The 13872-nt window shown below is 39.1% G+C and overlaps 1 protein-coding gene across 3 annotated transcripts in view; it reads left to right on the top strand.

Annotated features, from left to right (window-relative positions):
• Window positions 1–13872, top strand: part of LOC144494833 (E3 ubiquitin-protein ligase RNF38) — a 195147-nt gene that overhangs the window by 167904 nt on the left and 13371 nt on the right. For all 3 annotated transcript variants that reach the window (XM_078214235.1, XM_078214236.1, XM_078214237.1), the window contains 2 exons: window positions 292–453; window positions 7554–7657. In XM_078214235.1, coding sequence (XP_078070361.1) covers window positions 292–453; window positions 7554–7657 — 266 coding nt within the window. The remainder of the gene's footprint in view (window positions 1–291; window positions 454–7553; window positions 7658–13872) is intronic.

A 13872-nucleotide genomic window follows, 5' to 3' on the forward strand; every position in this document is an offset into this window, starting at 1 on the left:
GTCCCCAAATATCAGCAGGAAAGCTATTTGGTGCAGTGGGAGCCAGATTAGAGACATTTAATGTTTTCCAAAAGCTTGAAAGCACAAATAGTTTTGAATTTCCAATTTGGAAGTGTATAATATAAAATTTTTCTGAACTTTCAAAACCTAATTGTTTCTTTAAATTGCCTATTTGGTTTTAAATATTAGAAAAAATACAGTTCCAAAAATGTTTGGACTAACAGGCAGGATGTCATAATGACTGATAACCATGGAAACGATGCTTAATTAATTCTCCAAATCTTTTGTCAGCCTTTACAAAGGATAGAGAATGAGGTGGAATTATTGGGAGAACATCTTCCTGTTGGTGGTTTTACTTATCCTCCGTCACCACACCCACCTACCCTTCCTCCTTCTGCACCACTCCAGTTCCTGCCACATGACCCTCTGCACCAAGAACTGCCCTTTGGCGTAGTGAGTACTGAACTGTTTCTTTGCTTTATCTATCATTTGGGTGTTTGAGTACAACTGCAGGGTGAACTGCAATTGCCCAGACTGAAAGATCAAGAATATTTGTGTTGTGTTCTAAGGTCTTTCCTTTTACATGCTGCTTTAAATACTAATAGTCCAATATTCTTGATTCTACTAACTGGAATTTACCACATCCGTGTGATTGAATGGATTTGGCAAAGAGTTTACTGGAGTTGTGCTATTATAAGTAGTTGGCTTTGAATGGTTTTCCAAGATGAGTTGTGGTGCTTGCACCTAATGCACTAGAACTCTCTAGACCAAGTTAATTTAGCACACCCACAAATATTGAATTATTTGACATGCTCTGAATAGTGATTAAAATTTAATATGCATGAAACTGGATTTGGTATTGTGTGGTTTTACATTTTGCAAACTTGAAACAAAAATAAATCCCTATGGATCAATACTAGCTGCAAGTTGGAAATTTTATAAAGAATAGTTTTATCCAAAATAATACATTTAGATTTGATATGTGAACTTCATGTGACATGAATTCACTGATATCACATGACTACAAACTACTTCAAATTTTCAAAAATGTAATTAAATTTACTTCGCCAAGCATCAAGTTAGATCTTACAATCCAATCCTAAAAAGCAAAATGGTAAAACAGAAAATACTGGGACACTGGTTATGAAGAAAAGTCATTGCCCTGAACTGCTAGCTCTATCATGCTCCCTCCCCAGATGCTGCTTGACTTGCTAAGTTTTTTCCAGAATTTTCTGTTTTTACTTATGATATTCTATGAATTGTGACCATACTTCATTTATGATATGAATAAATATATAATTCAACCTTTACTTAGCTTTATCTGAAAGAATAGTGATCTCCATTTCTTGTCAATTATGCCTGAAGATTTCCTACTGTTTGCAAGAATAATTAAAAGGAGGAGGGTTAGTTAATTAAAATTATACCTATTTGACGTTGAAATTTTTCTTCTGACAAGTCTGTAGGCTCACACATCTCAACAGCATGATATATCAAAGACATAAAATACACATCCATAGGGCAGAGTATTGTGGTGGGCTCAAGTAACTATTATCTGCTAAATTTACAGATTAAATTGATTCACATATTCTTCAATTGGACGTGAAGTCATCAAGTACACTGTTTAATTCACTAAATGAGCAGGGTAGATTCCAAACAATAACAGGCAAGCACTACCAACAGACTAAATCAAATTTCTCATATTTTCAGCAATCTGTATTTGCAAGTATCACCAAAAAAATAATTTATTTGGTCATCGTGTGAAGTGAGTTTAATCTGAAAAGTGCTGGGGCGTTGCAGGCTTTGTTTACAAATTGTGTGTGTGTGTGCTAGAATCTTGGGATTGTAGATTTTAATCTTATGTTCCTGGAGAGGCAGATTTTAATCACGACAGTCAGGCAGAACAGTTATAAAAACACTTAGGCACAAGCAAATTCATCCAAATCTAATCCATTTCATTTTTCTAGCATTTTATATAAATGAAACCATTAAATTAAAATAGCTGTTGTTTGGAATGAGGATTTTTTGTTATTGAAGAGGATGGATGCTTTGAGATAGGAGGAGTATTTATGGAACACTTTGCTGAACACTGCAAGAAGAAAAAGTATCTTCCATAATTATGTGAAAAGCTGAATCAGAGCAGGGAGGAAGAATATCAAAAGAAAATATTTGCATCTTAAAACAAATTCCATAAATCCATTACGGAAGATTGAAGACGAATACATTTTTTTAGTGCAAGAAACTGAAAATATATGTTAGGAGTTTTCACAAGGTTGCACTGACTTTTCAGCACAATTCACCTGAAATCATCCAAACCTGTGAAAATGGTCGAGGGAAAGTGACTTTCCGCATTCTTTTGCACTCTTTTAAAGGCTGACCTTGCCCACAAAACCAGATTGAATTTGTCAGAATTGCAAGTTTCCACTAATGATGCCTAATTGTGGGGTTTTGAAAAAAAGCCTCTTAAAATTGAGCTGCTTTTAAGCACAAGGAGACAAATCGGTTCAAAAGTACTTTTTAACTTGCAAAGAAACTGACTGCTGTCGGCTAATGTAACCATTAAATGATTCTGAATAGATTTTTAAAGTTATTTTCAGTTATTTAAAATCACTTCACTCACAGGTGACAGACTAGATATTGATTAAAATCTTTATTTTTGTGAAAAACCTGTTTTTAGTTGTATTAATAAAACTGCACCAAGTTACCACACCAGTTGTCTTTCTTAAGATACAGAATATTTTCTAATGCAATTTTTTCTTAAATTTCTGAAACATTGTGCAGTGGTATTAGGTAGATCTGATATGCAAACAAATTCAAGCAAAAACATGAGCAAATAGCACTTCTGAAAACTAGCACAATTTTGAACATAGATTATGCTCAAAGTAGATACTCTTGGCCTAGATATTTTGGAGAATAAGGCAGGTTTAGAGAGTGGTAGTAAATATTATTGGAGATATTATCTCTGTGAGGCTACTATATCTTTCAGTACGAGGAAGATAATGTATGTAATATTTCTATTTCATGTTGTACTGGTTCAGTAAGTGTACTGTATTACAGAATAAGCAAGCCACTTTAGTGCTGCTATCAGGTAATGTTTTAGAATTTTTTTTAAACATTGTATTGGAAAATATTCCTTAATATATTTAAGAATTCAGTGTATCTCAAAGCATTTTGTAACCAAATAATTAACTATGGCAGTAGTGATTTTTTATGTATAAGCAAATATAGTGATCAATTTGTAGGACCTCCAAAGTAAACCAGATGAGCAATAAGGTAATCTATTTTTAATGATATTAGTAAAAGTGGGATTGCGAACCAAGACATCAGAACAACACATTGCCTCTGCAGATAGTACCAAAGATCATCTATATTTGTTCAAGTCTTACAATGGAACTTGAACACACAACCTTTAGACTCAGATGAAAGTTCTGCCAACTGGGTTGAAACGATCTGATGTGATCCCTTGGATTTGCCTACTAGTGGATAGCAGACCAATGAGTTCTTCAATCCAAGACAATTCAAGAAGAGCGTACAGCATTCCAGGCCTCTTCATGGTCAGCACCCATTTCTGCTAGCCCTGCATCATTTGTTTTTTGTTCCATGTGCATCATTCTTTTCTCACAAGGAGTCTGAATCTGGGTGAGAGCTTTCCTGAATTGCATGTGGTGATGTCTGAGCAGAATGCACTACCCATTCCTTCTCATTCTGCAGAGACAGCAGATGAGAGTAAAAGCGAGTAGTCTGCTCCCTTGTATGATCTGAAGTAATTGAGTGGCAGGGCAGGCTTCATGCCTACCTGACCATAGTGAACTATCTCGAGATGTCATAATTCATGTTTGAAGTGGGTTCCTGACAGTATTGACACATGCTTTTGAGTTAGGCACTGCAAGTCACTGCTTCTTTCACAAATGAGGAGAGTCCTGTGCTGACGTGGTTAAATCTAATTGGCAAAGTAATTCCAGAATGGTTATCTCTGTTATACTTGGCACAATCACAAGGCCAGGTGCACAGGAGATCATAGGGAACTAAAACATGCCCACAACAGCAATTTAAAATAGAGAAACCAAAGAGTATGAAAGACAGAATGGGTGCAAAATATGTTATTATTTAGTGATTTATTATTTACAGTTTATTAAAATCAGTTAAAGACCCAGAACTTCTCAAGTTTTTGACATTAAAGAAAAACAAGACATCAATAAAGCAACTAGAAAGTCGAAGAATAAGCGTTCTCCAACATTAACAACGTAACTAGTCTAAAACAGAATTTCATTTCTTCTTCAATCTCCACTTCTAAAGCTTAGAAAGACATGCATTTGTATAGTTTCTTTCATTACTTCAGGATACCCCAAAGTGTTTTATGGCCAATTAAGTACTTTTCAAGTGTAGTCACTGTTGCAATGTGGCAAACACTACAACCAGCTTGTGCACAGCAAGATCAAACAATGAGATAAATGGCCAGGTCATTCATTAGTGATGTTATTTGTTAGTGATATTGGCTAGAACAATACCCACTATTACTCTTCAAAAATCATGCTACGGCATCATTTCAGTTCACCTTAGAAGACAGGCAGGACCTTTAACAATATAGCACATTCTCCGTGCTGCACTGGAGTGTCAAACACTATTATTTCTATTAATATCATAGAATGCACAGTGTAGAAGGAGGCCAATTGGTCCATCGAGTCTGCACTGACAAGAATCCCACCCAAGTCCCATCCCTGTAACCCCACATATTTACAGTTCTAATCCCCCTGACACTAAGGGGCAGTTTATCATGGCCAATCAACCTAACCCACACATCTTTGGACTGTCGGAGGAAAGTGGAGCACCCGGAGGAAATCCACACAGACATGGGGAGAATGTGCAAACTCCACACAGACAGTCACCTGAGGCCAGAATTGATCTTGGATCCCTGGGGTTGTGAGGCAGCAGTGCTAACCACTGTGCCACCGTGCTGCCTGTAACATGGGTTAGAATTGTGAGGCACCTTGGCTAGCTTAAAGGTTTCCTTGTGGGGAATGCCAGCCAGAAAATCTGTTCTACAGTATGGCAATCCAACACCAACCTGCCATCTTAACTAACAGAGAAGCGGCAGAACCCCATATTTTCAATTCCATCTTTTATTCTATGTACCAGTGTATTGGTGTTATATGCAAATTATTTTGGAGCATCTGTCCACATTGAATAACTAATAAAGGCCCAGTATTTGTTATCGAATATAGGTAGGATTGGAGAAAGAACAGAACACAAAATACAGATCAAAATTATAATTATTTTAAAATATTTTCAGCACAAGACCCAAAGTACCCATGCGGTAAATATGAAAATAGCAGTGACTAAAGTAGACTGGGTAAATAGGTTAAAGATTGAGCAGCAGTAACAGACATTCAGGCAGATATTTTGTAATTCTCAACAAAGATATGTTCCATTGATCAAAAACTCTACCACAAGGATGCATCATCCGTGGCTAAGGAAGTTAAGGGTGTTATCAAATTGAAATAATAGATGTACAATACTGCAAGGATTAGTTATAGACCAGAAGATTGGGAATGTTTTTGAAACCAGCAAAGCATGATTAAAAATAGTGGAGGGAGAAATTGGAGTATGAGAGATAACTAGCAAAAAATATAAAAAACAGACTGTAAAAGCTCCAGCAAAGTATACAGAAAATGTAGCCAAAGTGAGCTTTGGTCTTTTAGGTGATGAGACACAAAAAGCACCCCAAGCATAATAAAAATCAAGAGACAAAAGGGAGGGAGGAATTTAAAAGAATAATTATCACGAGAGAAAAAGTAATGAAAAAGCTAATCAAACTGATTTACCTGATGGCCTGCATCCTAGGGTCTTTGAGAAGCGGCTGCACGGATAGAGGATGCATTTCCTGTGTTCTTGAAAGCACAGAGAATTGGAAAACTGCGAAGATAACACCTCTGTTCAAGAAACAAAAGACCAATTAGACTAATGTCTGCCATTGGGAGAATTCCAGAATCCATTGTTAAAGAGGTGGTAGCAATACCTTAGAAAATTATAACATAATCAGGCAGATTCAGCATGGTTTTGTGAAAGAGAAAAAGTGTTTAACAAATTGGTTAGAGTTCTTTGAGGAAGTAATAAAAGGAACCAGTTGATGTCGCATTTTTTTCCCAAAGGCATTCTATGAGGTGCCACATAAAACATTTCTGCACATGATAAGAGCATACGATGTTAGGTGTGATATATTAGCATGTATAGAGCACTGACTGACTAATAGGAAATGGAGAGTCAGGATAAATGAGTCATTTTGAAGATGGCAAACTCGTGGCATGTTTTGGGGATCAGTGTTGGGGCCTCAACTACTAACAACCTATATTAACAAGTTGGATGAAGGAATCGATTCTATTCAAGCCAAATTTGTTAATAATACAAATATAGGTAGGAAAGCAAGTTGCAAAGAGTCTGCAAAGCGATATAGATAGGTTAAGAACAGAAAATTGGCAGATGGTGATGAAAGGTGACACTGTCCACTTTGGCAAGAAAAATAGAAAAGTCGAATATTATTTTAACAGAGAGTCTAAAGAATGCTGTGATACAAGATGGATCTGGGTGTCATTGTACATGAATCACAAAAGTTAGCATGTAGGTACAGCAAGTAATTAGGAAGGCAGATGGAATGTTAATCTTAATTGCAAGGGATGCAGAATAAAAAAGTAGGGAAGTCTCGCTGCAACTGTCCAGAGCATTGGTAAGAGCGAACGCGATCTTACCTGCCGTTCAGGCCACGCTCCTCCTGCCGCAAGGTCGGAGAATTTGGCAGCCAGCCAAATCTCTGTTCACTGCAGCAGGATGGGAAAATCCTGCCGGCATGAATGGTGATACGATTCCAGCTCACAACTTTGAACAGTTTTGGTCACCTTATTCGGGTGACTCTAGGCTGACTCCTGGGAAGAGGGCTGTATCTTAATGAGAAAAGGTTGACCCGGTTAGGCCTATACTCATTGGAAGAATGAAAGGTGATCTTAATGAAATATACTAGATTCTGAGGGTGCTTGACAGGCCAGATACTGAGAGGATGTTTCCTTTTCTGGAGTCATACTTCCAAAGTATAGGGTCTCATTTAAGACAGCAATAAGGAAAATGTTTTTCTCTCAGGGGGTCATTAATTCTTGCAGTTCTCTTCCCCAGTAAGCTGGAAATGGGTATTGATGCTTAGTTCTGAAAAAGGCCACAAAGGTAGATTCTATTCATGAAGTAAATGCTAAGTAAATGCACGGTGTATGGACAGCTTGTTCTATTAAGTTTTCAGTTTACAAAACAATTGGATCTACAGGCAATCTTTCAATACCTGTGTACTGGCCATTTACAGCATGAATAGAGGTTGTACAGGGTCTTATAAATCTGGCTTCTTAAAAACTTGGGAGATAATCTACCAGTAAGCACATTTTATTGATGATACTTATCTCTGAAATTATTTTATTCATTAAATAGTTGAGTTAATGTCTGGGTGTTATTATTTGCAGTTGGGCAATATTTTAATTCCTACTTATTATGTTGTTGTCTTGTTATTTGCTCCTGAACAGCCATATCCTCATTTCATGCCTCGAAGACTGACGGGACGCAGATATCGCTCGCAGCAGCCCTTACCACCTCCACCTTATCACCCTAGCTTCTTGCCATATTTCCTGTAAGTGAACTTATTGTTTTGAAAGTGACATGCAACCTATGAATGTACTCTGGACAGTTAAGTATTTATTTAATGAATAACACGTGGAAAGCTTTGCATCATATTCATTTAGTGGTTCAGCCAATGTACAAAACTCTCCGTCACAGTGAGGAAGAAATGAAGAGAATACAAAGAATCCTTAAAAAATTACAAGAGGTTGAAAATGAGTAGAGCATTTCAATCACCACCTGGTATATTGGGAATATGATAGATTTCTTGTATTTACTTATATATCATAAAATGTATTATCCAGCTTTCAGTAACATTCAGAGATCAAGAAATCCAAATAAGTCTTTGTCCATTAAATGTTTCAGACAGTTATCAACAATTATAACCTCAAAAGTTCATATATTTATCATCTATAAATCGGACTAATCTTACAAAATGGAGCTCTTGGCGCAATAACTCACTTACTGAGTGAACTATCAATGCATTCAAATCCCATAAATGTTGGGATTCTGTGCCCATTTCCCAATTTGCAATGTGTATACTTATGATTACAAATAATAAACATTGCAAAAAGGACTATCTTTCTGCTGTCTCACTCGGTGGTAGAAAAATAAACTTTTAAAAGCATCTGCTGTTATTTAACCATTGGATCCACTATTACGCCCTTACAGAGCATAACATTTGTGCCATGAACGTAGGTCAGAACGGGTGTTAGTACAGTGAAAGAAAATGTATTCGGTGGTTCGAGTTTTATTTTTAACCTTTATTACTCCTGTAAGTTCTGGAGGTGCTTCCTTTTTTTCAGTTTCATTTGATGTATATCCCCCTTGGGCCAAGATTTTTATTGTAAATTGAGGGCCAGTAGTTCTCTTAAGTCACAATACTCACTAGTTTTTCTTGCAACTATTATAATTATCTTTGTGACCTTTACTGCTTAATTTCCTCATTTGGCTCGGGAAGGACTTGAAGTGGTGGACACTTTCTTGCTGTACTAAAGAAACAGAATTTCCTTGGGATGGCACAGTGGTTAGCACTGCTGCCTCACAGCCCCAGGGACCCGCGTTCAATTCCAGCCTTGGGTGTCTATTGTGGAGTTTGCACATTCTCTCCATGTCTGCGTGGGTTTCCTCCCAGAATCATGGATTCTATGATTCTCTGTTTACATACTGGAGCTATGTACTGTCTCACCTTTTATAATTGAGCAGGGATCTGCTGCAGCTTTCTGATCTAATTTTAAATTATGCGAGTAGGACTAATTATCCAATATTTTATGACCTGAATTATAAACATGTAAGTATGCAATTAACTTCCCATCTCTTCTTTGAAATAGTGCCATGGGGTCACTCATGTCCACCTGACATGATACCTGACACCTCTCAGCAAAGGTTGATTCTGTCAGTGCTGTTACACTTGCAGCCTATATTGTGTTCAGGCTCCGTCATGGGTAATCTCACTGTGCCACGGCTGGCACTTATTATAAATTATTATTATGCTATATGATGCAGCAGCATAATAGCAATGGTAAATCAAAAGCAAAGCACAGATTTGTATCCTAGTTCTAGAATTTGTACTGGAATTTATCTTCTTTTGCATGTCTCTAGGTGAACGTTGAAATAAGTTTGAAGTTACCCAGTTGATTTTACACATTATTTGCTCTAAAGATTAATATTTTTCATTAAAGCTATCCATTCTCCCCTAATTTCCTTTCTCCATCTCGAGAAATGTAGTCTAAGCGCTTACCTGAAACATTTGTTTTTGGACCAACTTTTAAAATTTCCATTTGGACCTTAAAACGCATCCGGATGACCATTCTTCTATAATGTTGTTTTCAGTGAAAATCTGCAGATGGGCACTTTCTGTTGGGAGCCACTGAATAATCAGAAGTTCAAATCCTAACTTTCTTTTTCATTCCCGCTCCATAGCCCAATGCACATATTGCGATGCGCCATACTGCTGTCGTAAATTAGCTAAGTAAGAAGTCTCACAACACCAGGTTAAAGTCCAACAGGTTTATTTGGTAGCACAAGTCACTAGCTTTCGGAGCGCTGCTCCTTCATCAGGTGAGTGGGAGTTCTGTTCACAAACAGGGCATCTAAACACACAAACTCAATTTACAAAATAATGGTTGGAATGCAAATCTTTACAGGTAATTACAACGACAACGCAGAATCGCTGAGCAGCAACTGATGGCCAAGTTCCGCACACATGAGGACGGCCTCAACCGGGATCTTGGGTTCATGTCACACTATCTGTAACCCCCACAACTTGCCTGGGCTTGCAAAATCTCACTAACTGTCCTGGCTGGAGACAATACACATCCCTTTAACCTGTGCTTAACCCTCTCTCCACTCACATTGTCTGTACCTTTAAGACTTGATTACCTGTAAATACTCGCATTCCAATCATTATCTTGTAAATTGAGTTTGTGTCTGTAAATGCCCTGTTTGTGAACAGAACTCCCACTTACCTGATGAAGGAGCAGTGGTCCGAAAGTTTGTGGCTCGTGCTACCAAATTAACCTGTCTGTTGTGAGACTTCTTACTGTGTTTACCCCAGTCCAACGTCGGCATCTCCACATCTTAAATTAGCTAAGACAGCACATACTGGAATAAAACTCAGGGTTCCAGCCTGTATTCCTTGGCATGTGGTTGCACACCCGCCAACCTGGGAACTTTTATTCCTTTAAAGTGTTTTTATCAACCTGAGAAGCTTTCTTTTCCGAAGGGAATTCACCACACACTCTGCATGTTGCAGGAGATCAATTTTATGTCATGAAACTTTGATGTAATTGTACGCTTTCTTGACAAATGATTAAAAGCGGCAGAAGATACCATGTAAAGCTGAACAGGAGGAAAGCCTTGACTTGTGGTTTTGTTTATAAGATTAAGGCTGGAATGTTGCCACTGTTCATGCCGGTGGGACTTCCCGATCCTGCTGCAGTGAACAGAGATTTGGCTGGGCGCCAAATTTTCTAACTTTGCTTCAGCGAGAGAGTGGTGTGAACGGCCCAGAAGATCACGCCTAAAGACTTGTAATACTGGATTGATTGTGGAGAAATTATAAAGCATTGCGCAACTACTTTGCTCAAGTACCTTAACATTTCTGAAGTGCTTTTTTAGTTTACCTTCGGTCTTTTGGTTCTTCAGAGATTCTAGTTCATAATGGGTGATGATAAAGAAGATCAAAGTAAACAATATGAAACTTGTATTAAGATTTTTAGGACAACTGATGATGTAAATATAAATGATTTCTAAGTTTGCCATCCTCTGGCTATAATTCCTAGAAAATGACGAATCCTGTGATTACATTGCCACGATTCAGGGGACATGAATATAGCTGAGGAGGACACTGGGTTGCAAGGGAGTAGAATAGACAGTATTACAGTTGATAAGGAGGATGTGCAGGATATTCTGGAGGGTCTGAAAATAGATAAATCCCCTGGTCCGGATGGGATTTATCCAAGGATTCTCTGGGAGGCAAGAGAAGTGATTGCAGCGCCTCTGGCTCTGATCTTCAGGTCGTCGTTGGCCTCTGGTATAGTACCAGAAGATTGGAGGTTAGCGAATGTTGTCCCATTGTTTAAGAAGGGGAACAGAGACTTCCCCGGGAATTATAGACCGGTGAGTCTCACTTCTGTTGTCGGCAAGATGTTGGTAAAAATTATAAGGGATAGGATTTATAGTTATTTGGAGAGTAATGAATTGATAGGTGATAGTCAGCATGGTTTTGTGGCAGGTAGGTCGTGCCTTACTAACCTTATTGAGTTTTTTGAGAAAGTGACCAAGGAGGTGGATGGGGGCAAGGCAGTGGACGTGGTATATATGGATTTTAGTAAGGCGTTTGATAAGGTTCACCATGGTAGGCTTCTGCAGAAAATGCAGATGTATGGGATTGGGGGTGATCTAGGAAATTGGATCAGGAATTGGCTAGCGGATAGGAAACAGAGGGTGGTGGTTGATAGTAAATATTCATCATGGAGTGCGGTTACAAGTGGTGTACCTCAGGGATCTGTTTTGGGGCCACTGCTGTTTGTAATATTTATTAATGATCTGGATGAGGGTATAGTTGGGTGGATTAGCAAATTTGCTGATGACACCAAAGTCGGTGGTGTGGTAGACAGTGAGGAAGGGTGTCGTAGTCTGCAGGAAGACTTAGACAGGTTGCAAAGTTGGGCCGAGAGGTGGCGGATGGAGTTTAATGCGGAGAAGTGTGAGGTAATTCACTTTGGTAGGAATAACAGATGTGTTGAGTATAGGGCTAACGGGAGGACTTTGAATAGTGTGGAGGAGCAGAGGGATCTAGGTGTATGTGTGCATAGATCCCTGAAAGTTGGGAATCAAGTAGATAAGGTTGTTAAGAAGGCATATGGTGTCTTGGCGTTTATTGGTAGGGGGATTGAATTTAGGAGTCGTAGCGTTATGTTGCAACTGTACACAACTCTGGTGCGGCCGCACTTGGAGTACTGTGTGCAGTTCTGGTCCCCACATTACAAGAAGGATGTGGAGGCTTTGGAGAGGGTGCAGAGGAGGTTTACCAGGATGTTGCCTGGTATGGAGGGGAGATCCTATGAGGAGAGGCTGAGGGATTTGGGATTGTTTTCGCTGGAAAGGCGGCGGCTAAGAGGGGATCTTATTGAAACATATAAGATGATTAGAGGTTTAGATAGGGTGGATAGTGATAGCCTTTTTCCTCTGATGGAGAAATCCAGCACGAGGGGGCATGGCTTTAAATTGAGGGGGGGTAGTTATAGAACCGATGTCAGGGGTAGGTTCTTTACCCAGAGGGTGGTGAGGGATTGGAATGCCCTGCCAGCATCAGTAGTAAATGCGCCTAGTTTGGGGGCGTTTAAGAGATCCGTAGATAGGTTCATGGACGAAAAGAAATTGGTTTAGGTTGGAGGGTCACAGTTTTTTTTTTAACTGGTCGGTGCAACATCGTGGGCCGAAGGGCCTGTTCTGCGCTGTAATGTTCTATGTTCTATGTTCTAACGTCCACGGGGCCAGTAGTCCCCACTACAATAACAGTTCTTTAAAGATTTTTAATGTGCATGACTTCAAGTAATCTCAACACAAGATAAAAGTGGCACAGTGGTTAGCACTGCTGTCTCACAGCACCAGGGACCCGGTTCGATTCCCGACTTGGGTCACTGTCTGTGTGGAGTTTGCACGTTCTCCCTCTGTCTTTGTGGGCTTCCTCTGGGTGCTCGGGTTTCCTCCCACAGTCCAAAGATGTGCAGGTTAGGTGAATTGGCCATGCTAACTTCTCCCTCAGTGTAGCAGAACAGGCGCCGGAGTGTGGCGACTAGGGGATTTTCACAGTAACTTCATTGCAGTGTGACTGTAAGCCTACTTGTGACTAATAAATAAACTTTACTTTTATAAATCACTAGGGCAACTAAGAGCCTCCATCTTCTTTGGTGTAATTACTGGAGAACAATAGTAACTTCTACTTACATTGTGCACTTAACACAGTAAATTATCTGAAGATGCTTCACAGAAGCACGATCAAACAAAATTTAACATTGTGTCACCTAAGGAAATATTAGGAGTGATGATCAAAAGTTTTGAGAGAAAGGTAGGTTTAAAGGAGAGAAGTAAAGAAAGAGAGTTGGAAAGGTTTAGGCCTATGGTAGAGTGACTAAAATCAGGGATGCTCGAGGTCAGAGTTGCAGCTTTCCCTGAGGATTGTGGGAGTGGAAGAATTGAGGGAAATGGAGGGACGAGGCCTGGCAGAGATTTAAAAATGAGGATAAATATTTTGAAATCAAGACATTGCTCAGCCAGAAGTTGATGTAGACAAGCACAGGGGTGATGTGACACTAGAAGCAGAATTTTGAATGACTTCAAGATTCCAGAGGTTACGAAATACGAGGCCCAGGAGAAGTAGTTTGCAATAGTCCTGTTTGGTGCTAGCAAAATATGAATGCAGGTTTCAGTAACAGGGAGCTAAGTCAGGGAAAGACTAAGGTGATGGGGTGATAATAGATGATCTTAATGGTGGTGTAGACTTGCGATTGAAGCTCTTCTAAGGGTCAACTATGACACCAAGTTTGCAAACAGTCCGGGTCAGCTTTGGACAGTTGCCAGGAAGAATGGAGTTGATGGCCTAAGGAGCAGAGTTTGTGTTGTAGACAAAAGACAATGGCTTCAGGTTTTCCAATGTTTAGTTGAAGGAAATTTCTGCTCGCCCAGTACTGGATGTCGGATAAGCGTTTTGACAATTAAGGT

This window comes from Mustelus asterias, chromosome 6 (assembly GCF_964213995.1).
Source record: "Mustelus asterias chromosome 6, sMusAst1.hap1.1, whole genome shotgun sequence".
NCBI classification, from domain to species: Eukaryota; Metazoa; Chordata; class Chondrichthyes; order Carcharhiniformes; family Triakidae; genus Mustelus; species Mustelus asterias.